The sequence below is a fragment of the Metopolophium dirhodum genome, chromosome 1 (genome assembly GCF_019925205.1).
Source record: "Metopolophium dirhodum isolate CAU chromosome 1, ASM1992520v1, whole genome shotgun sequence".
Taxonomy (NCBI): Eukaryota; Metazoa; Arthropoda; class Insecta; order Hemiptera; family Aphididae; genus Metopolophium; species Metopolophium dirhodum.
Window position 1 is genome coordinate 71,121,094 of NC_083560.1, and position 26,330 is coordinate 71,147,423.

Sequence of the window (26,330 nt, forward strand, 5' to 3'; positions counted from 1 at the left end):
TAGAGGTTCGTAGAAAAAAATTCGAATTGTAGAGTGTGTCCCACCGACAGACATTACGAATTATCGAGGGGACGGGAATACATGTATTTTCTTCTAATTTTAGAGGTTTTCTCTGGGGACTCGGCGTTTAGTTCGATTTATGGAGTTTTTCGAATTATTGAGGTTCGAATTAGAGTGAGTACCGTATAATGTTTAATCATTTAAAGCTGTATAGGTATGCCCAGTAACTATAATATTTAAAAACCCAAACATCTCGAATCTAAAATTAAATTATTATAGTTTTATAATTTAATTTTATTATAACTTATGATATTTTTAATTTACAATAGAGTAGACATTTTAAGAGACCGTGGTGTACTGGTGTGAATATAAAAATAAATCCAGCTTTTTCCTATTATTTCGAATATTATTGTATATAAGTGTAAATCTCACCCGTCAAAATCGTCATTCGTGAACATCGTTATTATTTCTATGCAACATATTTTTGACAATATTTCCACAACTAATTATAACATATTAAGACATATTATAATAAAGTTTGAGATTAAAATATTGAAAAACGGAGATCAATGCTGCCTATACCCTCTATTAATTAAAAAAAAAAAATATTATTCCTGTTGAGCATATATTTGTGTACAATATTACATTGGCATTAGGCGCCTTAATATACATATATTTAAAAATAATTAATATTAAGAGTTATTTTAATTTAATTATTTATAAATTTAACAATAATTTTTTTGTTTCAAATAGTGAAAATAAATCTGCAGTCCAAAATTTAGCTTAATTTAAATGTGTTTCTGAATTCCCGGCGAATTCTCAAGCGGTATTGTTTATTTTGGTTATTATCTTAAATATAAAAATACTTACATGAATTCGTATTTTGTCGGCGCAAAAATAGCGATTGACATAGCCAAAATGTACATACTACATAGTACGTCAATATGTCATAACGTGGAATTTGAAAAATAATAAATTTAATAGTAAATATTACTACATGCTATACTCATTTTTTTTTACCAAATAAAGTTTTCTGAATTTTTGTCGTCACTTTCCGAGGCATTATATTACTCGAAAACAACGGGTTACCTTTATAATTCACCAGAAACTGAGAATAATTATTGTTATCAGAAATAATTCAGAATCATTGCAGTAAAGACAGTACTGTCATACTCATCGGATGGAATTTCTTCAAATAATATCACACAGATGTCAGTAAGTCACTGAAGTTCAGACAACTCATTGTCGAAAATCAAAACACTTAACTATAATAAAATATATTTTAGAATATACTATTACAGTATTGTAGTGCAAAGTACAAATTAAAATAATAATTTCTTACATATGGAATTTTGAATGTATACATAATATGCAATAATACGCTTTCATAATAAAATATGATAGTATTATTATTATTAAATGTAATATGATTACATGAAGTCATGAAATTATGAATAACAAAATATATAATAATATAATACATTTAAATATTTTAGTTATTATGTAGGTATACCAGCTGTGAATTTCATTTTAATTAAACTAATTTTCCAAACACTGTAGTAATTTATTAATATGCTAGTAATTAGTATATTGCACACGTTATTTTCACGACAGTTGCTGTAGGGTGGGACGACTGGGACGTGGGTTAAATATTAACTTCGTAACCACGATAGTAAGACAGGTTCTATCTTACAAACGAATCGCTATCGATAAAATATTAAAATAATTTTACATGCACTGTATGAAACATTGAAACTATTATTATATTATGCAATATTATGGTCGGTGGTCTGTCTATCATACGTATTATGTTATAAATTTATAATATCGTCCATATTTATAAGTTATTAGATACGATGATCGACCAAAATATAAGCAAAACAAAAGTATGAGTTGCCACTTGCCGGTCGCTCGAAATAAAAGGGAAAACAGCTAATAATAATTGATTACTGTTTTATTCTGAGACAAATATAATATTTATGTCATGGTAATATATTAACACTTTTTGTATCTAATATAAACTAATGATGAAAAATAATATTTAGTTACTGGGAAAAATAATTTTAGAAGGTTGGTTATTTTTTGTACCACCATGGCGGAAACGTGATTTTTAAGGTGGGTCATACGGTATCATATTATATGAAAAAAGGTGTACTAAAAGGTATAGTGATTACCGCTCTGCAGTAGTTGGAATAGATATTAATATGTTAGATTTGAATTCAATGGTAAATCATTGTATACGAAAAACCATTTTGAGCAGACATGGCGTTGTGTATTAAAAAAATTAATTTTTGCTATTTAACGCTATTTGTAACGTTACTTTTCGGTAAACTTTTTGTTTGTTAAAGTTAGAAAAACTTATTACAAATCTTCCATAAAATGTTCACATATTAGCTATGAAACGAAAAACTTTTATGAATTTTCGGGATTTTGATGAATTTTATCAACATTTGAACTTTAAATAATATTCGTTAATGTTTTTGAACTGTTATCAAAACAAGTTATGACTTACGAAGAACCTTGTATTAAATTTTCAAGCTCTTTTACCCAGTAAAACGTTTTTTATCGTACATAATTGAAAAAAAAAATTTGAATGTTGACTACGGACAAAAAAAACACATCATTGTAAAATCGATAGGATTGATTAGATCGCTCCGCTCAGAAACTAATAAGTATTAGCTATGGTAAAAACTTAAAGTATTGCTAATAATTATTGTAAATTAGAAAACTAAAAAACTTTCTGTTGATTCGTATTTAAAATGTCCACCCATAAAAATATGTCACCCCCTTTGTACCACCTCACCCATAACATCGTCACGGGTTGGTATTAAATATTAATTCGTATTGAATACTTTATCATTATTTTTATTATTACCAATAAAATTAAATTAAACTAACTACACAGTACCAGAAAATAATAATAATTAAATGTAATTTCGTGAAACGTGATTTCAAATAATTTCCATTGAACATATTATTAATTTACTATCGTATTTCTGCTTATTTATAATGTCGAAATGACAAAATTAAATTCCACAAAATTATTATGTTATACCCAAATAAATATTATTTTTACCATCATAATAATATTATATAGTTTAAATAGTAGAATAGTAAAATAGTTAGTTCTAGGTAGTAGGTACTAGGTATACGTATACTACTGTCTACTACCTATTATAATTAATATATCATAGTAGGTGTGTTGTCTGCACGGGTGCATTGGACAACGGATGAACATTTCAAACAAATTTACTTAAGTTTATTAATGACTTATTTAATAAAACAATATACATTATACAGTGTTTCAAAAGTCTTCATCCGATTACGAACTGATATAGTTCGGCAACGATTAATCGCAAGTTAGCCCGTTAATGCTTGACTGATTAATAAAACACTATTTAAAGAATATATTTTACTTTATTTCACCCTTATATCTTCATTTTTAAAATAAATATAATTTTTTTAAATCGAATGAAAAGTATATAGTATCATTGATTTTAAAAGATTTTTTAAGTCTATATTATACAAAAATCAATGGTAGTTTTATGACTGGAGCAATCATTATTTTTATGCGTTTTGACATATTACTGGAAGAAATTAAATACGTCTGGCCGATCGATTTCAATTTTTAGATCCATACTTTGTTTGTACATTGTATTATTGTATGCCTTTTTTCTAGGTCTACCCGGAAATGGATTTTTATTTTTTCCATTTTATGACTATTAATTATAATGTATAAAATATGTAAGACAACTGACAAGTATTATAAGTTATTGAGAGAAAGAAGTTAACTCACTAGGTACATCGTACATTATAGTTATACCTTATACTAAATTAACTAAAATAAAACTGAAAATCTTCTTACTAATTAACCTATAGAATAATAGACTAACGAAATAAATGTCGTTTAAAAAGTTAATATTAATCGATCGAAATAAGGTGAAAGACTCTTTTGGTACTAATTATACTACATTTTTACTGGAGAGACCGGATCAAAATATTTTTGAATACATTGGCTAAAAAAGTGTTCTATAAAATACATTTTTTAATACACCAATTCTATTCAACACTGGACTTGAAATTGCGCCTATGCATGATATAATATCATTGTAGTATTGTACAATAATATTATTTTGATTTCAAAATAGGAACGTACATGCACTATATTATACATTATATAATTAGTTACAATATTATTATTTTTTGGCTTCGGTAGGGACTAGGGTTATCCCAGTGGAAATTCAACCGAATCGTGTACGACGGCTGGCGGGCGGGCAAATAATTAATGACTAATAGCATGGTATGTTATTTTTATTTCAATTCGACCGTTCACAAGCGCACTGCGAATAATATTTATTATAAATACTAAAATTATAAATAAAATAATAATAGCGAGTGCCGGATGTCCAAGCCCCCTTCCCGCTCGGTCCGTCTGCAAGGTTCTTTCGCGGTACTTCGATGGCGATAACACACACGCGCACACGCCACACACACACACACACACACATGCTCTACGCACACACACTTAAATGCACCGGTAAAACCCGATTTGATCGGTGTGACGGCTGCGGCGGCGGCTGACGGGGACGCGGGAAGAGCCGTGAGCGGCGATGGGCAATGTGCATTGTGCATCGCAGTCGTCGTTGTCGTTCGTCAATCGTGGGTCCTCGGTCGCGGCTCGCAATAATATTATTCGGTATTCCTCCGCCGCCGGTCCGTTCATTTTACCCGCGTCGGCCGTCGCGCTCTGTTCTCCTCTCTGGTTGTGCTGCGTGAGCGTCTCTGGTCGGTATTCCGCAGCACTTTAAAGTATACTATCGATCGTGACCGCCGTAAGAGGGTATGTATGTTAATTTATTATTATTTGTCGTGTTGACTCGTGCTGGGCTTCAACAATTTATTAGGTCTATGTTATTTTATTACTCCTCGCTGCTTGTTGGGTTAGGTCCGGGTGGTCTCGTGAGTTACGAATTTTCCCGGTTACACCAGGTACTCGGATATTTCCTATCGTTTGTATTTTTACAAGAAGACACCCGTTGTATAGGTTTTTGTCAAGTGTCTCGATCATGTAGCGTTTCAACTTTTAATACCATTCAAATTGTGTATATTGTTAAATACTTGGGTATATTATATAAATTTAGTTTTTTGTAATTTTTTTTTTTTTTGTTTGCGAAAGGGATCGTAAATCATTCACTCATTACCATATTATAATATAGATAATAAAGGAACGGATAGGTCAGTTATCACACAGTACATAACGGTAAGGTCCTTATCACAGTAGCCAGAAATTAGAACACAGATTTTATATTTCTATGTAGTATAGAAGTCTGTGAATTAGAATCACAGAATAAAGATTCCTTGAGATTCCTTTCTGTTTATTCTGTGATAATAGATTGATTCTTCACTTCAGGATCACGATCACGGTGTAGTTAATTCTAGTGTAGGCATTTTCTATTCATTGCTTTATTATCTTTAATCATGTTTTGTTCTGGTGTGGAGGTGGGTAGTGGTGGTGGTGGTTCGCGCCAGACGACGTTATCAACGTCGCGTGTTGTGTAAATCGTAAACACAAGCTGATGGGAATGTTGTTATTTTCCGAATTCGAATGCCGCTTATTAGAATACACACAGGACTCGTTCGTTGTAATATTATATTATTTTAGTTGTCAGCCGCTGTAGCATTTTTTGGGAAAACCCATCTTTGATTTTGTCTGATCGTTGTGATAACATTATATTAATAATTGTTATTTTATATGTTAAACGTCATGTTTATATTTTTTTTCACAGTTTATTTTCTTACCGGTACTAGATGAATGCGCGTTGTACGGATAATAGACTTAAACATTTAATCATATATTATTTCTATTTTGTATTGCGTAGTTGAATTGGTTATGATGTTCGTTTCTTCCACTTTGACTCTTTCGTAGTTTTGGAAAAATTGTTGCGTATGGACTTCTGTTGAGAAATAGTTTTTGATTCGATGACAATATGTATGTCATTGTTTTCAATGCAATATTGGAATGAAGCAGTTGACACCTGCCCAATTACTTTAATATCCAGTTAGTACTTGAGACGTTATCGTTCCTATCGCCTATTCTTAAATAGTTAGTGTAAACTGTAAACCACTCATTGTTGAAATGGCTGATTTTAACCTACTTATACTATATACTTATACTTATTATACTATAATATTTTATTGAATTCACTTTGTATAATTGTTTTTATTTCATAAAGTAGAAACTATTATTTTTACTCAATAAAAAATATTACAAATACAATTTATTAATAATGCACGTTGTAATTTTTGTTTTATAACTGTAATATGATCATCAATTGACAGCATAATAGGTAAATGATAAAAATTATTTTTTTTAAATATATTTTTATGGTTTTATTAAAATATATAATCTGAATGAAATTGTTTGCAATTTAATTTGGCAGGACTAGTTGATGGTTTTTTCTCTTTGTTAACTTAGGTTTACCAAATTTTTAATTGAGTTCACAGTTTGAGTTAATAAAAATTGTCAACATAATAGGTACCATAGGCTTAAAATAGGTTCATTTTTAATTACTATATTCTAAGAATTTTATCAATTACATTAACCAGGGAAAAGTATCGTGTTAAAAAATTTAATTATTGGCGTAAGTTTTTTAAATGATTTATTAAAAGCTCTTCAATACTGCTAAAAAGTTAATTCCCTTCATTATTTTGATATTTTTAACATTATATAGTTACTACTATAGAGCTAGACCCTAAAGACCATTCCCAAAACCCAACAGCCAATAAATACGGGTACATGATTAAATAAATTATTTTTATAGGCTAGGTGTATTACTAGAAGTATTAAAAAATGAACTACCTATCAAACATTTTTTGGAACAAGATTTTTTTCTTTGTATGATTGAAAATTTGTTCATAATTATTTACTCATCTAAATCTGATTGAGTTTCTTATGTACAGTCTGGACATCCTGGCATAGTATTTATGACAAGAATAATAATATATGGATTTAAAACTGTCATTGTGCAATGTAAACATCTTATACTAAAGTTATGGATAACTATTATTTAGTAAATACCAATATGTTAAGTAATACAATATTTAATAATCACCAAAACAAAAATAACTGGTCTTAAATACCATTGATGCTTCTCTCGGGTTAAGGACCTACATAATTTTAAGAAAATGACTGTTCACATATATAGTATTGGATGTCATATATTAGGTATATTGTATATGATTATTTTTTAATGGAATACCTATAGGAGTACAGATGTCACATATTTGTAGTTTTGTCAACAATTCATATTCACATAGTCAACTGCTCTTTACAACAAAGCCTATCAAATCTCTTATTTTGTTTGGATGAAATAAATTAACTTATTATGCACTTATAAAATATGAATAATATATTATTTTATTTCTATTAAAAACTTAAGTCCTGCTTCATATCCTGGGGATCATTTAATATCAATAAATAAATTAATATAAAAAGAATTGATATTGAATGATAGTAGTGATACTATTAAATAATTATTTGATCTAATATAAATCATACAATATTTTACCTATGTATTACAAAGATTATGAATAAACATTTAATTTTTATTCCAGATTAATCAAGTGGTACAATGGCTGCTTCTGTAGTAGATAACAAATCAAATTCTACTGAAGATAATCAATTGCCATGTTCAAGTAGCTCATTAAGTCCTGTTAATAATGTACTGACCAATACATCTAACTTACATGATAAATCTAAATTATTACTTAAAAATGAGTCTTCTGTACTACAGATAGAACCCATGGAAGGTGTGGAACATGAATCTCCTGTACAACAGAATATGGAAGGTGTGGAGCATGAATCTTCTACTCCTAGTAATGAAAAAAAAAACGATTTTGAAATTGGTGATATTGTTTGGGCTAAAATTGGAAGACATCCATTTTGGCCCAGCATGGTCTGTATCGATCCGGAAACCAATGTGTACATTAAAGGATCACTTGGTAAGTAATTTATGTTGTAGTCAATACAATTTTAGTGATGTAAAATTAAACATTATACTTATTTAATTATTTTACAATTTCATATTAAAATTGAAAACGGCAAAAATTTTGTTTCACATAATTTATTAGGTATACATTTTATGTTAATCTTATTCATATTCAGAAGATACAAAGTATTATATTTTTTATAAATAGGTTTATTAACTTGGTTTGTGTAAAATCTGCATTTATAGATTCTCAATATTTTATAAATTATTTCTAAAGAATTTCTAAATTATAAAAATCTTGAACATATTTTAATATTTTGAGTTTTGTTCCTAATTTGCCTTATAAGTAGACAGTAGTCCTTCTCTGTATACGATAGTTACATAAACATTATTTTTGATATCTACTGAAGTACTTCTTCTGTCTTAATGCTGTAATTTTATATTAAGGTACTTATGTATTTTTTCAGAAAATAAAAAACAATTTTCATTACACGTTCGATTTTGTAATGATCATGGCAGAAGGAGTTGGGCCAAAACCGTAGAAATGTATTCTGGAAAAGACGAGTTTCTTTCAAAATATCCCAATGGTTTAGTAAGTTTAGTGTTGACTGTTAAATTCTAAGATTTCCCTCATTAGCATTGGCGCAACTAAGGGGAAACAAAAGGGTAAAACTATTTTGGTCATGGTATTATTAATCGGTTATAAATTACTCACAAGCTATTTTTAGCTAATGGGTCACATCAAAAAGCACTATAGGTGAAGTCCTATAGATGTGCGTTGGGTCAGACCAGTGGCGGCGTGAACTATTTTATTTTATGAGGCAAGTATAAATGCTCGATCACCACCACCTAAATTTTTTCACACAGACCCGTGTGCCCCCACACCCCCAATTCACAATTCTACAACAGTAATGTACTTTGTCATGTTAATATCAGAAATATAATAAAATTACTTATAATATATTAATAACAATAAATCTTTATTCAAACAATAAATTGTCCTCAATAAATCTGATGTTGCTGCAAAAGTATCAATTTCCAAATTATGATCTATGTTTATATCTCTTTCACAGTTTTAAATCATCAAACTGTCTAATCGGTCTTCGCTTGTAGTTGATCTCAAATTTACAAATAACAATACTTAATAAAACTTTAAAGTTAAAAGTAACAAAACCGTCAATTCGTCATTACTTCAATATTACGTGCATCCACGATCCACCAGTGTTGCCTACAGCCCAACCAACGAAGTGGAAATATTGTTAATAGATAAATAAAATAATGATGATAAAAATAATGATACAATATTATCTATGATAGTGTTACGTGTTACCACAATATCACTAATATACCGCGTTATTCTACACTATACAACATGTACTATAGGTAATAGTGTATTTCCAGTAAATGTAAGGTTAGTATAACTAAGTAATACTACTAATACTAATATTCTTAGTTGACCATATTCCATATGTGGTTTTTAATACCCGTTCCCGGGGTTACCAAGGGGGTACCACCACCTAATTGGTCGTGAGGCAATTGCTTCATGAAACACCCTATCACGCCGCCACTGGGGCAGACTCATTATTACTGGTAGACCCCATGAGTTTCATTTTAATGTTAAATATTATAAAAAGATTATTATATGTATTTTGTTTTTATCACTAATATATAATGTGTTTAAATAATAAAAAAAATTCAAGTATTTATTATTATTGGTTTGTAACTTGTAAGTGCTGAGGCATTTACAATATTATAGCAGTATAGCACCTCACGTTTTAGAGGTGTAGTTGCGCCTAGGCTCATTAGATTCAATCAAACAAAATTAAGAGGACGCTATCTATGCATTTGTTGTCTCACTAGTTTCAATAGTGTGCTGTTAGTTTTGATATTAGAATGAATTTACCTATTGTTTAACTTTTAGTTAAGAACATTATCTGCGTTTAATTGTTGGCGATTTTTTTGATTTAATTTTAATTTTCTAGCAAGTATGGGTATGTGAAATATCCGAAATTAAAAATGCTCATATCTCGCTTGGAAATAACAATATTGTTTATAAGTTAATTCACTCTAATATGAAAACTAACAGCACATTATTGAAACTAGTGAACACAAATTTGGTATATTGTGTGTGTGTCAATAGAATCTCACAAATACAGTATGTGTACTGTGTAGTGTTCTCTCAATAAACTATTTGGCTAATATCTTTATACAATGTACTTTTTTCCATTAAAGTTAGTAATAACTAGGGCTCTGATACCGAAAAAACAATAAAAAGCATGACCAAAAATGTATACTTGTAACTTATATACTAAAGGCCACCATTGGGACAATGGTTATAAAATCAAAGTTATACTAAAAAATATGAACAAAATGGTAGAAAATCAAATTTCCTTGCATTAATTTAATTGGTTTTTGTATAACCAAGTTTTTAACAATAAACGCTGTGTAATAAGATCATATGATAGGTACTGTACTAAGAGTGACCGCACTATTTGTTTTTTCTGTCTGGCCCACAAGCAAAACAATAATTTTTTTTTGTTTTTAAGTAATCTTAGAGTAAAATCACCCATTACCAAAAAGATAGAGAATAATATTTTGAAGGAATTTTGTATTCGACTTTCAAAATAAACAAAAAAAATTTGTAAATTTAAATAATGTTTAAACTTGTTTTGACACCATTAGACAAACTGATGTCATTCCCTCAAAAATTGTATTCTATATTTTTTTGTAATGGATAATTTTATAAGATTACGTAAAAACATAGAAAAAAACGATTCTGCGTAAATGTGTTTTGTATATATTGCGCATGGGTTTCTTGGGAAGTAGGAACATTGACCTGTTTTTGGTAAATTTTATAGATTTATAATGTATATATTGAATTATGTTGGACAGAAAGGTGATGAATCTATGAGAAAAATTATTTATTTTATTCCACTAGGTACCTATATAATTATTTTACTTACAAGTAACATTTAATTATTATAATTTATAACAAAGTATTTTATTACGTACTAAATTATTATTATAAAAAGCATACAAACATAAATAATTTAATATACTTAAGAGTTTGTAAGTATTTTATTACATAAATCCATATAGGTATTACAAAAAAATATTTTTAATCATTGAAAATATATTATGATATTTGTGATTACGGAATTACGAATGTTACCTTTGCCAATTATATTTCGCTGATTTATTTTATTTACTTCAAAATTAGTCCCATGAATAAATTATAATTTAAAATATGTAATTCATTTTAAGTAATTTAAATGCCCGTTAGTGTTACCAGATCACATAGCGCTAAAATTGACATTGTTATATTTATCATATCCTATATTTAAGGGTTAACCTAGCCTAACTGAAATTTACAAATTTATCACTTAACACATAGTAGCTTAAATAAAAAACGACAGTATCAAATTATTTATTGTATCTTGTAATAATTTTTAATGTTTAAAGGCGTTAATAAAAAATAGTAAGAAGCAAATGGAAGTGTGGGATGGAGCAGTGAAAGAAGCTGATAATTGGATGAAAGTAAATAATAGGTAATACTACACTTAAGATTAGGTTATTATAATTGATAATTATATTTTTACCTCTTTCCAGTGCCGGTAGAATATACACAATGTCACCAAAAATATTACCACTTATAAAATATTTTTTTTCCATTTTTCAGTCTGTTGGCTTATATTTTAGAAAATTAATATACAGTCGAGTCTTGATAACTCTAAAACCTCAAAAACTCAAATTTTTTTTTGTCCCTAGTAAAAAATTTTAAAAAAATTTGAGTTATACAACTCGAAAAATACATGAGTCAAATTCATTTTTATCTCCCTTGACATTCAAGTTATCAAGACTACTGTATTTCCCATTACAAGGGCGTACCCAGGGATTTTTCAAAGAGTAGGTCCAAATTTTTTTAACATGTTAAAAGTACAATCAGTGGTTTGCATCTTAAGAATTTAAAATTCTGTCAATATAAATGATGGGGGACTACAGCCCGACCCCCCCCCCCCTCCTTGGGTACGCCATTGTCCCATTTTATATAGCTTATGCATATTATACAATCCTAGAATGATAACATTATAAAATATCAATCGATTCATATTTAAAACTCAATGTTTTAACTCATTGATTATATTTTCATTAGATTTTAAGTAAAATATATTTTTTTTAGTTTTGATTTTATTTATCTATATAGCCTCATTAATTGTTAAATACGCTTTAATTTGTAGCAAATGCTAATAATGTACAGTTCTGTGAGAGTTTATTTATTAATTATACAAACATATGTTAACTATTGTACTTTATCATTCCACAACCCAAAGTTTACAAAAAATGTTTCAAGGTTATTACTTTAGAGCTATTACTCCGTTCAAAAGTTTTAAAAGATTATAATCAATGTAATATAAACTGAAATAAATAAAAAAAAACATGCCTAATAGATCACAAAATTAAAAAATTGGGACATACAATGTAGTGTAACTACTGGAAATAAAATTACATTTAATTTTAAATTTAAATTGAGGTATGTATCGTTTTAATTTGTATTAAATCATCCCGGTTATTTTATAGTTAAGCCATTTACATAAAATGATTGAACGGATAGTTACTATAGCTAAAAATATATGACCCATGCACGGTAGGCTTTAAGTGTGTCCTACCTATAGAATTCCTTCATTATTTTTGCTTTTCTAAAACTTAGGTTAGAATACATTTGCAAATATAAAACAGTAAAAATAAAAAATTTTAATTTAATGTTTGTGCAACAAAAATGTAGAAAATTCTCAAAACCTTAGTGATTTAGGGTTGATAATCTCAATTATTGAAAATAATAATTAAAAATTTCAGAGATGAAAGAATGGTCAGATTTACAAGAAGAAATGGTTTGAGTCGTTCCAAAATAAGTGGTTTGGGTCCCAAAACTAGATATACTCCCAAAACTTTTAATGCTCCCACTCCATCTACATCTGCTGCTATTGCTGTTACACCTGTGAGTTTTAAAATTTCTTATTTGTTAACAATAATTATTGTTGTTTTTGAATTAATAAGGTTTTCTGGTTTAGCAAGAATTTTTAGATATGCAAAAGGCTCTTAAAACTTCCATGTCACTTTCATGTCAACCGAGTACTAGTGGTACGAGTTCTCAAGGGATAAATTGTGAGGCTAGTACTAGTGGTTCTAACATGCGTTCATGTTATGTTCAGTTAAAAGATATAAAAAAAAAACCTTTGAGAAAACCTAAAGTAGAAGAAGATGAGGACAGAGCTATACCACTACCAAAAGTTCAACTACCTATACCTGAACCACCAAAACCAAAACCTGCCAAAAGAAAATATGTTGATGTAAAAAAGATAGCGTTAAGGGAAGCTTTAAAGAAAAAAAAGGCCAAGAGAGCATTACAAGTTAAAAAATATGGTTTCTCTTATTCGTCATCCGAATATGAAAGTACTGATGATGAAGCTGTACCATTAGTACCTTTTAAACCAAATCGGAAGGTGTTGGAATCAATTAAATATGCAGTGGCGTAAGTTAAATAATTTTAAATAAATCATAAATATCAATTTTATAATAATTTATTATTGTTTACATAAATGTAAAGTAACGCTCTACCAGTCAATCCTCAAGGCTGGTATACTACATTAAATAACTTTTTATTTGAATTTCTTTCCATATCTCTTAACAGAAGAGAAAAGGAAACTAGTTCTTGGAATATTCCCTAATACCGGTTCTCCAATGAGTATCGATGTTGATTGATTTTAATTATTGCTGAAAACATTGCGTTTATTATATTATTAGTATGAAATAAATTATTGTAATACTGTATATTTATGTCATATTATAATATTGTTATAAACTTTTGAGTCATAACCACATAGCTCAGTGTTAATATTGATGGCTTAATTCAAAAATATTGTAAGTACATTTTTTGACGAAAATGAGTCAAGTACATATTAGTATAAGAATAGTAGTAATTGTATGTTTGCAAATTTTTGGTAAGTGATATTGTACATATTTAAGTCAATAGATAGCGGAATGTGATGAGTACTATAAATAAATATTGTTATTTCTAAAATGTGTCCTATAATTGTGTACTAATAACAGTTATGCAATAATGTGTTAAGTGAGCACTTACAACATAACATTTCTACAGTCTACAAAATTTTTCCCACCATATTCAGTATGTGTTAAGTACAGTTTTAATTTATTTATCTTTAAAATGTCTTCTACTCATAAATAGTTCTTATATACTATTGATAGGGAAAATAAGCAGTGGATCACAACTATTCAATTTGGTTTAATTATTGCATAATCTCTTCAGTGATACATACAAAATTTAAAAAAATTGAATTGGCTCTACTGTAAAATTCATTATTTTTAACACAACATTTTTGAATTAAGCCATTGATATGTTTATGGAACGAATAGGTTAAGATGACGTCGTACCCGCATATGTTGTATCTTTCATACTAATGCATATTATACCAAAATGTATGTTCAGCAGTTCTATTGCTGATTTTTTACGATATTTTAATTTTGAAGTGAATTATGAGCATTTTCAAATATTGGTATTTTACATGAGTATTGACGGTTTTCACACATAACGCTCATATTGGTTAAAATGAAAACTTGTATGACTGATTAAGATATATCTTAGTACGTGATAACGATTATATTATATTATATTATAAATAATAAAATAGTCCACTAGAAGCGCTAGCACCGGGAGCAAGATTTAAATTGTATGCCGTCTTATCATAGCTCGTTGAGCAACCATACTATCTTAAATTGGGTGGTAGATACATGTAGTTCAATTCAAATTGTGATTACAATATTAATAAAATTATTTCTTTAACATATCTAAAAATAGCATTATTGTTATAAAATCCATCTTGACATACATTTGATTTGCTATTCACATTGCCGGAAAAAAAACTACTCAAAAGTACCAAAATCGGCATCGGCCTAGGCCAAATATTTTCTTATGATAGCAGTATTTGTTTGGCCAGTATGATGTCATAGTATAATATAATATATTACTGATGATAATTTACATTAATCGATAAAATTACAGTAATAGTGTAAATAGAAAACATTTTCTAATTATAAAATGTACTTAATGGAGTATTAATATAATATATAAATTTTAAAAACCAATTGTATAATTGTACAATTTATGTTATTTAGGAATTTAGAATCTGAAGGAATGCAAAGACAAAAGGAAAAAAGAATTTTGATTAAAGCTATAAGGCTTGCTGAAAGAAGAAAATCTAAGAAAAACAAAGATGAAGAGGAAGAGGAAGAACAAGAACAAGAACAAGAACAATAAGAATATTTTCCAAGTTTGTAAAGAATAATCATATTTGGTAGTTTAAATATATTAATATAATGCAACAACTGTACATAAAAGCAAAGAAAGAATTAAAGGAAAACATATTTATTTTTAGTACTATAAGTGAGAATGACTAAATTCTACCTTTTAAAAAGAGAAATAAAATACTATTAAGTTATACAGACAGTCAAAATATAGTTATTTGTTATGTATAATTTAAGGTGCTGCCTAATAACAAAATAAACCTGTAACCTCTAACCAGGCTTAAATTAACTATATTTATTTAAAACTGAAACAAAGTAATAATTCGAAATATACAAAAATGTTAATTATACTATTATAATTTTTTTTCAAATTTTTTTTACACATTTAAGGAATAAATGATTTTTTCACAGTTAGAATTAATTTAAGTATTTACTCATTCATGTTGTTTTGTAAATAAGTTTAATTATTATAATAAAGGAATATGTCTCATCTAATATTATAGTTTTTTTTGTTCTTTTTTAGTATACTGTGTTCTTGATTTTCATAATCAAAGATGCAATTATTTTATATGTTTTGGTATAAGTGGTATCAAATTTTTGTTTTAATCATAGTTTTTGATGGTTTATTATTTTTGTGAAATAACCTTTTTTGGACTGTTAAGGAGGTCCTTTTTAGAAAATTGAATCATCATATGAATTAAACATACAAACATAGATAATATTAAGTTTCATAACACTCGATTCACTCTAATTTTTAAGCTAACGAAGCCAAACATTAACTGCTGAGAATACATTTTCTGTTAAGAGAGCGCTACACCCCCATGAATGCTCTCTGTCTTACAAGTGCATAACATGGAAATATTTTAAGCTCAGCAAGCTCTGTTAGTGTAAAAATTTGAGTAAATTGACTTCTTGTAAAATTTAAGGGTGAGATTATTATCTACGGCATCTCAAACTAACTGAGCCAAACATGATCTGCTGCTCAGTGTGAAATTATTTCTATGTTATGCACTTATAATACGAACACAACAAATATCTGTAATTACTCAGTAACACTGTAGCGTCCTCATAATACTTTAACCAAATTTTACTTTCGGCGCAAGCGTGACAAAAAATATATATTTATATATTCTATTTGTAAAAATTATAAAAATAAATATTCGATAGGTAGTACCTATCAAATATTATGTATACTTATAATAAGTAATAACTATTAATATATAATAGTGGTTTTAATATTGCATATTCACAGAATATAACATTGTATCATATTATATTACAAACAGAAAAGTGATAGGTGTAACCATATCATTGAGAAAAAATAAATATAACTCTTTATTCAGGATCCCATACACATTTGTTACTCATTAACAGGGTTGTACATTAACAACGTATTATTACAGTACAATATAAAACTTACAGTGTAAGACTACTTAAAATAAGAGAAAAAACAACCAGCCAAAATGAGTATTAACTTAATATGTAATAGTTGAATACCCAACCTACGACTTACCAAAGAAGACATTATTGTTATATTAATAACTATGGCTAATATATAGTTATGATCGCAACTTAGTGATGAGCAGGTGTCGTGGATATCTTAAATCGTAGCCGCCACTGGCTGTGAATATCATCACTTCGATTTATTTCAACCGTAGACCTATAAACAAATGCAAATGGACAGTGCATTCCACTCCGCCCTGCCGTCAATGCACGGGAATCATATCAGAGAAAGAACGAAGAGAGAAAAGAGAGATAGAACATAAGGGGGGTGGTAATCATTGACGTATGAAACGAATACTATATTTCCCCCGCGTTCTCTTTTACTCTATATAGTACCCCAGACCTCTCTCTCTATGCGCTGTTCATTAGTTTATAGGTCTGTGTTTTGAACAAAACCATACAAATTATTAATTTCATGGCTAAATAAATCTAAAAATCACTGCCAGCTGAGATTCCTTTCCATGCTAAAACATGCAATAATTGTACGTGCGCAGCGCATAACGAAAATGCGTCTCGATGCGATCATAATATACCTATATATTTAGCCATGTTAATAACTAAGTACAAACTAGTAAGTTCATCTTTATACTTGACAAAATGCAATAATAATTATACTATTATTAATATTTATTATTTTATATTTTAAAACAACAAAAAAGACATTTGTGATAATTTAAAATCTGTTATATTATTTCTGGGTCGTAAGTTCATCTTTATTCTTTATTAATAACTACAATAATTTTAATATTTATTACTTATTATAAATAAAAAGCAATTATTTTTGTTATGAATTTGAATTGTATTCTAAATTTAAGGAAATTCTACAAGTTGATGTTGAAATTTATTAGTTTTATACTTATTAAAATTTAAAATACACAGTACCGATTAAATTATATTATCGCTAGGTATTATAATTATAAATGTCAAATAAAACAATTTATTCTTAATATTCCTATGTCTTAGTTGTTATTATTGTGTAACATATAAAACGTTTTATCCGCGTATATTACCAACTCTGCATCATTAATCTATAAAATTAATAGCTATTACTTATTATTATAATAATACGTGTAGGTAATTAAAGATATTCTAATAATTATAATTTAGTATAATTGTGGACATTAGGCAAACAAATACATAAAAATAATTATTTAGATGGATTTTTTCATTGATTAAAGAATTAAAGTGTGCAAGTACTTACAGAAATTCATTTTAATACATAATACATTTATTTAAAACTGTAAGACCTCTACTATATTACTATGTTACCTTTATAAAAGCTATTTATATTGATAGGTATAATTTTTAACTTAATATGAAAAAAAGTAATTGATTTTTAACTAGGTCGAGTTGCATTTATTTTCTAGTTACCTTGTAACTTTTGCAAGTTTAAAAAAAAAAGAAAAGTTACTTTTAGCTTTAAGCTTAACTTAAATTTTTCTATATTGACTTAACGAGTTAAAAAACTAATAGTTAATTTGCTCAGTCTTACTAGTATAACATTAAAATATATTGATAGGTAATTAAGAACATCAAATTCAAATAAAGGCACACACATATATTGTTTTAAACAAAATTCACAACTTATAGTGAACAAAATATAATATATAAATTCACTCAAGTCTAAACACAAATTGGCAATAAAAAATAAAAATAAAACCAATATACATTTGCTTTAGTAAAAATGTAATATTATATAAACATATAAGGTAGTATATTTAATAGTTTGTTGCCATCAAATAAAAAAGTGACTTAGTGAAATTGATACATTTATTTCAACTTTATTTATTGTAATTTTTATCTTGTATTCAAATACTTGAACAATTAAAAAAATTACTTGATCAAGTATTCTCACTTTTTCACAATAACAAGAATGTATATTAAAACCATTTTCCCCTTTTAAGTCAGTCTAGCAACATATAAGTCTAATGTCAACACTGACATATAAGGTAGAAAAAATATTTAAATTCGGTTAACAAAAACAGTTCTTAGACCATTTATAAAAATATAGCAGTAAAATATTATTATAAACAAATAGACATAAAATATTCAGAAAACTAAGAAATACATTTTATATAACATTATATGTACATTATATATCTTGTAAAAATGTATTAAATCACAACAAAACAATAAAATATAACTTAAAAAAAACAAAACATTTTAACAACAGACTATCCTTAATACTGTAACACTTGTGGATTAATATTAATTTTTCGCTTACACTAATTCAAATACAATTAAATAAACAATGACTTGTTGATAAATCATTTTAATTTTATGTTTAAATATATTTATAATTTTCCTATAATATAATTGTTTTACTAGAATGGAAGCCATTAAATGTATATATATTATCATTAACTATGTATATTATTAACAATTTTATATTAAAGTACTAATCCCAATTAAATAACTTTATTTATAAATTAAACTTCTTGTATCATTAAGTTGATTTATATATGGTTCCATTTGGATTAATTCATATACAATAATTTTATAAAAGTTTGGACTATATTTTCAACAAGGCACTGACTGAACAACATTCCACAAATAAAATAAAATGGGTTACATAAACAAATAAACATATATTAACATTAACATAAACTTTGAAATAAAATTAAAATTTTTTAAAACAAATTAGTGGGGTTAAGCCACAAAAAATATAAATTTTAACTAATTTATGAACAATATTTAAAGTTAAATAATCATCAAGCACAGATCTATTATTTTAATTGATTTAATACTTTTAGATGGTATTTGGTATGAATGAACTGAATAACAATTAAACATCTTTGGATATATCTTTGAGTAGGTATGAATTAAAAAAGGTTTTATTTTACCTATAAGTAGGGGAGCATATAACATAAAATAAAAAAAATAATTCAATATAATAATTAAAAATAATCCCTAAAGAAAATAACACTAAGAGATCTCAGATAGGACACAAAACCATTTGGAACATAAATTAACTAAAATTACAATATTTCAATAGAACTGGAGGATGATGAACTTTTGTTTACATTCCCCTTAGGGACTACAAAAGACTTAATTTTTGACAACTCAGTAAGTGGAACTAATGACGAGGAATTGAATGATAAGTTATCCTGAATTTTTTTGGGAACATTATAAAACCATTCTCCAATTTTTTTAGGTTCCATATTAGACATGACTTTTAAAGAATCTTTAAATGACAATGTACATTTTAAGCTAGGATTACCTAAATTTTCAATCTTCTCCTGAATGTATTCAACACTAGACTTAGTGTCAGGGATACAGGTGTAAGTAGGATAGTAAAAACAATTCTTATGGATATTTTGACGTAACTCAGGATGTTCAAATGTAAACATTTGACTTTCTGTGAAGCTTTTTGTAGGTGTAACTTCAGTTTTATTACTAAAACTTGGTTTTCTGACTACACGTATATATCTATGAACCGGTATAGTCTCCTCTGGTATTTTTTTCACATTGATATCATCATCATAATCATCATCATCAGACGATGATGATGATGATGATGATGATGATGATGATGTTGATATTGTTATATGACTTTCAACATCACTTGAAGGATATTTGTTTTTTGAATTTTGTACTCTCTTGATACGTATTATAACTGGTGGTTGATCGGACACAATTCTATCATTATTTGAATTTGATGGATGGCTATTTACAACTTCCACTTTATATATATCCTTACACAATGACTTTTGATGTGTTTTATGTTTCCGTTTGGTTTTTTTATAAAAATTAATTTCATCATGTATTGGTGAATGTAACTTACTAGGTCTTTTTTGAGGTACAAAAGAAATATCGGTGTCAGAATATTGGTATTTTCTCTTTAAACTTTCTGATGCTTGTTCTTTAAAAGCACTTGGAGCTTTACCACCAAACACACAAGGCTGAAAAAAAATATAAAAATATGTAAACATTATATAATTGTTATTTTATAACTTAATAAGAACAAATATTAAACATCCAGTTAATGGGTGGTCTGTTGCCAATTTCTATATAAATGGTGCACATCATGAAAACATCAGCTAGCAAGGTGTGGGAAATTTGGACTTGGTACTGCCACAATCGTCAGTCAGATATTTATTTATTGTCCATAGTGAATGTACTTAGTTAGGTATATGAAATCATAGTTTATTGCGTTGTATTAAAATATGTTTAGACTGGGAATTTAGCACGCTGCAGAGTGAACTTTCCTAACTTATTGCAATTTCTCAAAACCAAGTCGATCACTAATCATTATCTCTTTTCTATGGGCTCTCAGGCACTTAGGTATAACTGACAATAAGCATGCTTTCTCAATAACTGGATACACCAGCGATACCTCTCCAGCAAAAGTCCTATATGTCATGCCAGTTATTCTGGTTTATTCACTATACTTCGTCAATTCACCCATAAATTGTAGATTATTTTTTAGTAGTAGGACTTGGAGTGAATTTAAAACCACATATAACGAATTATAAATAATAAACTGTAACCACAAAACACAATATTCAAAACCAATACAATTAAACATATTTTGGTAACTTCATTACATATGTTATGAAATACATATGAAAGCAGATATATTTTTTGAGAAACAATCGAACAAATTAATACAAATACATTAAAAAAATATTATTAGTAATAACATTGATTATAAATACTATAGTTATCATACACGACATTACTAACCACAAGCCCGCACCCAAACCACGGCCCTCTGGGTTAGTAATGTCGTGTAACGTTAAACGCTAGTAATCACGTCGCCTCACCATCTACCAGGAGTAAATATTTTGTGCCCATGAAAAACCAGCCAGTGAAAAATCTATAGTATTTATAATCAATAGTAACAACTATTAGTATTTATTACTTCTCAGATGTTAAATATTCATGTGAATAAAGTGAACATATTTTTTGTTTTTCTTTTTACAAGTACGATTTATTAATAATGTTAAAACTAAGTTTATACAATTTACCCCATTTATTTGTTCAGCATCATCTGAATCGGAATCAATTATTGTAATAACTGAGTCTTCTATGCAGTTTTTAAGATTAGGTGTTTTCTGAGCCGATTTTTGATCTTTGTTAATTTTCCTAATTAAATGAAAAATAATATTATGTAATATTAAATTTTAATATAGTATTATACAACTTACTTATCAGACTTATCGGGTATAAATTGGTTAAATATAACATTTAAAGGCCTCTCATTAATTAATTCGTCTAATTCATGAAATCTGTGTTCATCTTGACTTTCTCTCATATGTTTTTTTGTATTTATATGCTCCTTATAATTCATAAATGGCATGTCACACAGTTCACACATTCCACCAATTTCTGAGGTACTGTAAATATTTACATATTTCAATATTTGCAGAATAATTAATAGTCAACACATAAATTAAGAAGACAAAAAATTCATTTACCTGTACTGATCTGAAGAGTAATCATCACCACTTCTATCTCCATTATATTTATGTTCGACCGAATGTTTTGTTTTTTTTTTACACAATGCATCACCTAAATCTGGCCACTTAGGTATAAATTCAAATACAGGACGTTGACCTTGATCCATTGATTCTATTTTTAAACTAACTTTTCCTTTTAGTACACTTGCAACTTGATCTGTGGGTTTTTTGTTGGTACGGTGTTTTTTCAATAAAGACTTGAGCCAATGTTGAAACTTAATTTGAAAAGAAATATGATTATAAATACATTTTTGTTAACTATATTAATTTACTAACCTTTTTGGCAGATAAAATTTTTATATTTAAAATATTTGCTTTATTAATGAGATCAACTGAATTTTTACGTTTAGAAGGTGACCCATTTTTTACTTCAATATCTTTTCTACACTGAAATTTCAACATAATTAAGTGCTATGTTGCATTATACTGGATTAATGTAAATATTGGATCAAAAAATATTCTTACATTATTAGTTTCCGAACTGGTATTATGTTTTGCTCCTTCATTTTGTATTATATCTGATATTAAATAATCGGTACTCTTCTCTAATGATTGAATTATTTTCTGTTAAAAAAAATATATATTACATACAAAATAATATAAAAAATATACACACAAACACTAGGTATATACTTGGTAAATATTTTAACAATTGTTGGTATTTATTTTATAGTTATATGAGCATAATACATAATATATGAATCTGCTTATATCTTATTTAACAATACTTTCACTCGTGGTCAACAAAATAAAAAGTAAAATCACTAGCGTTTTACACCCTCAGTAAATTTGGCTCTGAAGTCATACCTTTCATAAAATAAAATACATGTCTGTAAACTTACTCCTCCATATGAATTTATGAGCTTTTCCACTTTTGAGCTGACTATATTGTCAACAATGTCAATAAGAAATGTTTTATCATAGAGAATTGATCTTTTATTTTTGCTTGAAGAACCTAAAACTAAAAAAAAAATTCTTAATAAAACAATTTAGATTTCCTTTAAAAATGCAATAAATTACATATTCCATGTAAATTTAAAAGAAATATAATTGATAAAAACATTTATTATATTTGATTATAGTATAAAATATTTTAAGGATAACATTATAGATATGCCTAAAGTGAATTAAAAGCCCAAATTTAGGAGGTTTTTTTAAAATTTTTTTAAACTTTAAGTACCTAGGTACTAAGATTTAAAAGTTTTCCATATTTGGTAAACAAATTAAAGAACAATTCAAGAAAAAAATAGTCATCATTTAGACTCTTAGTAATTGGCATAACTGAAATTAGGACAGTTAAAATCGAAAACATACCTCCATTTGGTATGATAAACCATTTTGGGTAGGTCACAGTGCAAAAACAAATTGTTTTGTCAGCACCAAGAAAGCTGGTAAGTTTCCATACAATGTTAGAATCAAATTTTAAGAAAATATAAGAGATTTAAATAGTTCATAATTTATAATATTATAGAATCATATAGATACATGTATTGAAATAGTTGTTCAGAAGACCCAGTGAAGCTAGAGTAGAGACTTATCATTTTCAAATTACACCATCATTCAAACATGTGAAGCAATAACAAAAAAAAATTATACCAAATTGAAAGAAAAGAAATAATGCATCTAAGTGCAATAACCAGATAATTCCACTTTTTAATACCTTAAAGGACAAGCATTATAGGTAGGCACTTTTTTTTTAAATTATAAAATAAATCTAGATAAAAAATGTCACCACTATTTTATATCTGATTTTATAGCTCAAAATAGTGGTTTATTTATTAATTTCATGATATAAGTAAGTACAAGTGACAATGGATACCTGGTGTAATGGATTACTGATCTAAATTGTTTATTAGAAAATTAAAACTAATATATAATAAAATATGACATAATAGCATAACAATTAGGTTTTTTTTTCAGTGATTCTTGAGAACCCATCCCTAAAAGAAACTATCAACAGTTGTTTGAACTAGACCATCACGTAATTTATTTTGAAATTATATTACTTGTTATTATAATGAGCTCTGGATTTACTATTGAAAACCATAAACATGATTCAATTAGATACTCGGTATATAGAGATTCTAATAAAGGGAGAGAATATTAGATAGGTACATATGATTTAGTTTAGGTTTTAATTTTTTTAATTCTATTTCAATATTTTTGATAACCAGTAATAACCAGTTATCACAATTATTATCAAATGTTTACTGAGGTTAAAATAACAAAACTAGTTCATGTTCTTCTTAAGAGGACGTCGTGCCCGCATATGGTGTCTCTGTCTTACAAACATATGACATAGTACATTTTTGTTTGCTAGTTTCAATAGGGTGCTGTCAGTTTTGATATTAGTAGACTTTTAAGTAACAATATTATTTATGTTCTCTCTTTGGTTTTTCTACAATATTTTAATTTTTAAGTGAGTTATGTAAAACATTAATATTTGAAAATGCTTATAATTCACTTAAAAATTAAAATATTGTAAAAAACCAACGAGAGAACACAGATAGTTTTAAACTAAACGTTTAATAATAGGTCAATTCACTCTAATATCAAAACTAACACTAGCACACTATTGAAACTGGCAAACGAAAATTTACTCTGTCGTCCGTGTGAAGACGGAGGCAAACACATGCAACATCCTCTTAACAATAATTAATTTGAAACTGGATTATCCTGATTATCTTATCAAAATTTTATTATAAAATTAAAAGTATAGTAGTTGCTATAAATCTATAATTAATATTCTATTTGATATCTTCTCATTATATTTATATTTTTATTTTATGTCATATTTATAATATAAAAAGGTACCTTTACCTTATACGAGACTACGGCTATTTCAGCGACTACCACAATATCTTAACTATAACTGGAGATGAAATCTTAAAAATTATCCCTGGTTCCCAATTTTACACTTTCCTATAATTCCTCCACATAAATTTATCATTTAAACCAAAACTTTAATTCTTTATTCTCTCTGTAATTTAATTTTGCATTTTCTAAATTTTTATCATATTTGTTTATGGCAAAAGAAAATAATATGCAATGTAATAAATAATAATTTACTCAAATATAGTACTGCTGGACTTAGTCCTTTTGCACAATGTTTAGAATAGCGCGTATACCCGTCGCAGGACTGGCGGGACACCGTAGACAAACCGTGGGTCTCATACCTAGCTAAGTACATGGGACAATGTATACCTACCCATCACTTAAACTTTCACGGACGTGAGTAAAGTACGAATCTGGCAAGTGGACGATCTGTGTCGAAGGGACGAAAAGATTGCGTTTATTGTTTACCTGTCTGATCAGCCGATGGCTGGTGGTTGTTGAGGTTTTCAACACTCATGTCGTCGTTTTCTGCCGAGTCGAGCTTTTACTGAGTTCCAGCGGCCAACGGTAGAGATAATGGAGTATTGGACGAGTGCGAATGACGCGCGTCGTACTTACACCGGAGACGACAGTGAACAGCTGTTGGCCTTTAACTATGGACGGATGGGCCGTCTGCCAGACTCGGAGCGCATACACGCACTATTCGCCGACTGTCGTCGCCACTAGCCGTGGCGAAATCAAAATAATATTATGTACAATATTATTATTATTATTATTATTATTATTATTATCATCTATTATCATCGTCATCGTCTACGTCGACGGGACCGTGACGCGTGCTCTACTGTCTGCTCTACGCCTCTACTCATCGCGAATTATTGCGATCGACGAGCGATTGAGCGAATGAGAGCCTAGAACGACCACGGTATACACTACGACACTCGCTCCACAGAACACCCATGCGCACACGATCAGGCGTACATGCGCGCGCGACTCGTGACTACACACTGACTCTCCACCTCACAACCCCTATCCCCTACCGTGGCACCTAACATAACGGCTTTCCGGGGCCGCTACGCGATAACGACTTACTGTAATATCACCATTGATTATAAATACTATAGCATGTAATGAATAATGATATCCACTGATATATTATACTATTGTACTATATAGTTATAGTATATAATATACTAGTCACTGGTCTATGATACGCATTACA

General features: G+C 28.1%; 2 protein-coding genes across 8 annotated transcripts; one reads left to right on the plus strand and one right to left on the minus strand.

Annotated features, from left to right (window-relative positions):
- Nucleotides 1-4,566: 4,566 nt before the first annotated feature.
- On the plus strand, nucleotides 4,567-15,803 carry LOC132935070 (uncharacterized). 6 transcript variants are annotated; one of them, XM_061001522.1, is made up of 8 exons: nucleotides 4,572-4,840; nucleotides 7,615-7,721; nucleotides 7,794-8,001; nucleotides 8,456-8,580; nucleotides 11,451-11,536; nucleotides 12,843-12,984; nucleotides 13,058-13,518; nucleotides 15,180-15,803. In XM_061001522.1, the coding sequence occupies exons 2-8, from the start codon at nucleotides 7,632-7,634 to the stop codon at nucleotides 15,319-15,321; spliced, it is 1,254 nt and encodes a 417-aa protein (XP_060857505.1). In that variant the 5' UTR covers nucleotides 4,572-4,840; nucleotides 7,615-7,631; the 3' UTR covers nucleotides 15,322-15,803. The 6 variants fall into 6 exon arrangements, with proteins under 6 accessions (XP_060857501.1, XP_060857505.1, XP_060857503.1 ...); XM_061001523.1 differs by lacking the exon at nucleotides 4,572-4,840 and adding an exon at nucleotides 5,684-6,058; XM_061001524.1 differs by lacking the exon at nucleotides 4,572-4,840 and adding an exon at nucleotides 6,156-6,347.
- Nucleotides 15,804-18,354: 2,551 nt separating this feature from the next.
- LOC132936200 (uncharacterized) lies at nucleotides 18,355-26,005 on the minus strand. Of its 2 annotated transcripts, none has more exons than XM_061002893.1 (8): nucleotides 25,577-26,005; nucleotides 23,116-23,228; nucleotides 22,739-22,837; nucleotides 22,550-22,660; nucleotides 22,232-22,488; nucleotides 21,962-22,150; nucleotides 21,782-21,899; nucleotides 18,355-20,713 (listed from the first exon to the last, which is right to left on the minus strand). In XM_061002893.1, exons 1-8 carry the CDS (start codon nucleotides 25,623-25,625, stop codon nucleotides 19,790-19,792), a joined length of 1,860 nt encoding a protein of 619 aa, XP_060858876.1. In that variant the 5' UTR covers nucleotides 25,626-26,005; the 3' UTR covers nucleotides 18,355-19,789. The 2 variants fall into 2 exon arrangements, with proteins under 2 accessions (XP_060858876.1, XP_060858875.1); XM_061002892.1 differs by having other exon boundaries at nucleotides 23,116-23,234; nucleotides 25,577-26,004.
- Between the last annotated feature and the right edge of the window lie 325 nt (nucleotides 26,006-26,330).

Coding starts and splice junctions, on each gene's coding strand:
- LOC132936200 (XM_061002892.1), bottom strand. CDS start 25,625: ATGAGTGTTGAAAACCTCAACAACCACCAGCCATCGGCTGATCAGACA. Junction 22,838..23,115: donor TCATAAATTCATATGGAGGA/GTAAGTTTACAG, acceptor TTTTTTTAACAG/AAAATAATTCAATCATTAGA. Junction 22,489..22,549: donor AAATTTTATCTGCCAAAAAG/GTTAGTAAATTA, acceptor TTTCAAATTAAG/TTTCAACATTGGCTCAAGTC.
- LOC132935070 (XM_061001518.1), top strand. CDS start 7,632: ATGGCTGCTTCTGTAGTAGATAACAAATCAAATTCTACTGAAGATAAT. Junction 8,002..8,455: donor GTACATTAAAGGATCACTTG/GTAAGTAATTTA, acceptor GTATTTTTTCAG/AAAATAAAAAACAATTTTCA. Junction 11,537..12,842: donor TGGATGAAAGTAAATAATAG/GTAATACTACAC, acceptor TAAAAATTTCAG/AGATGAAAGAATGGTCAGAT.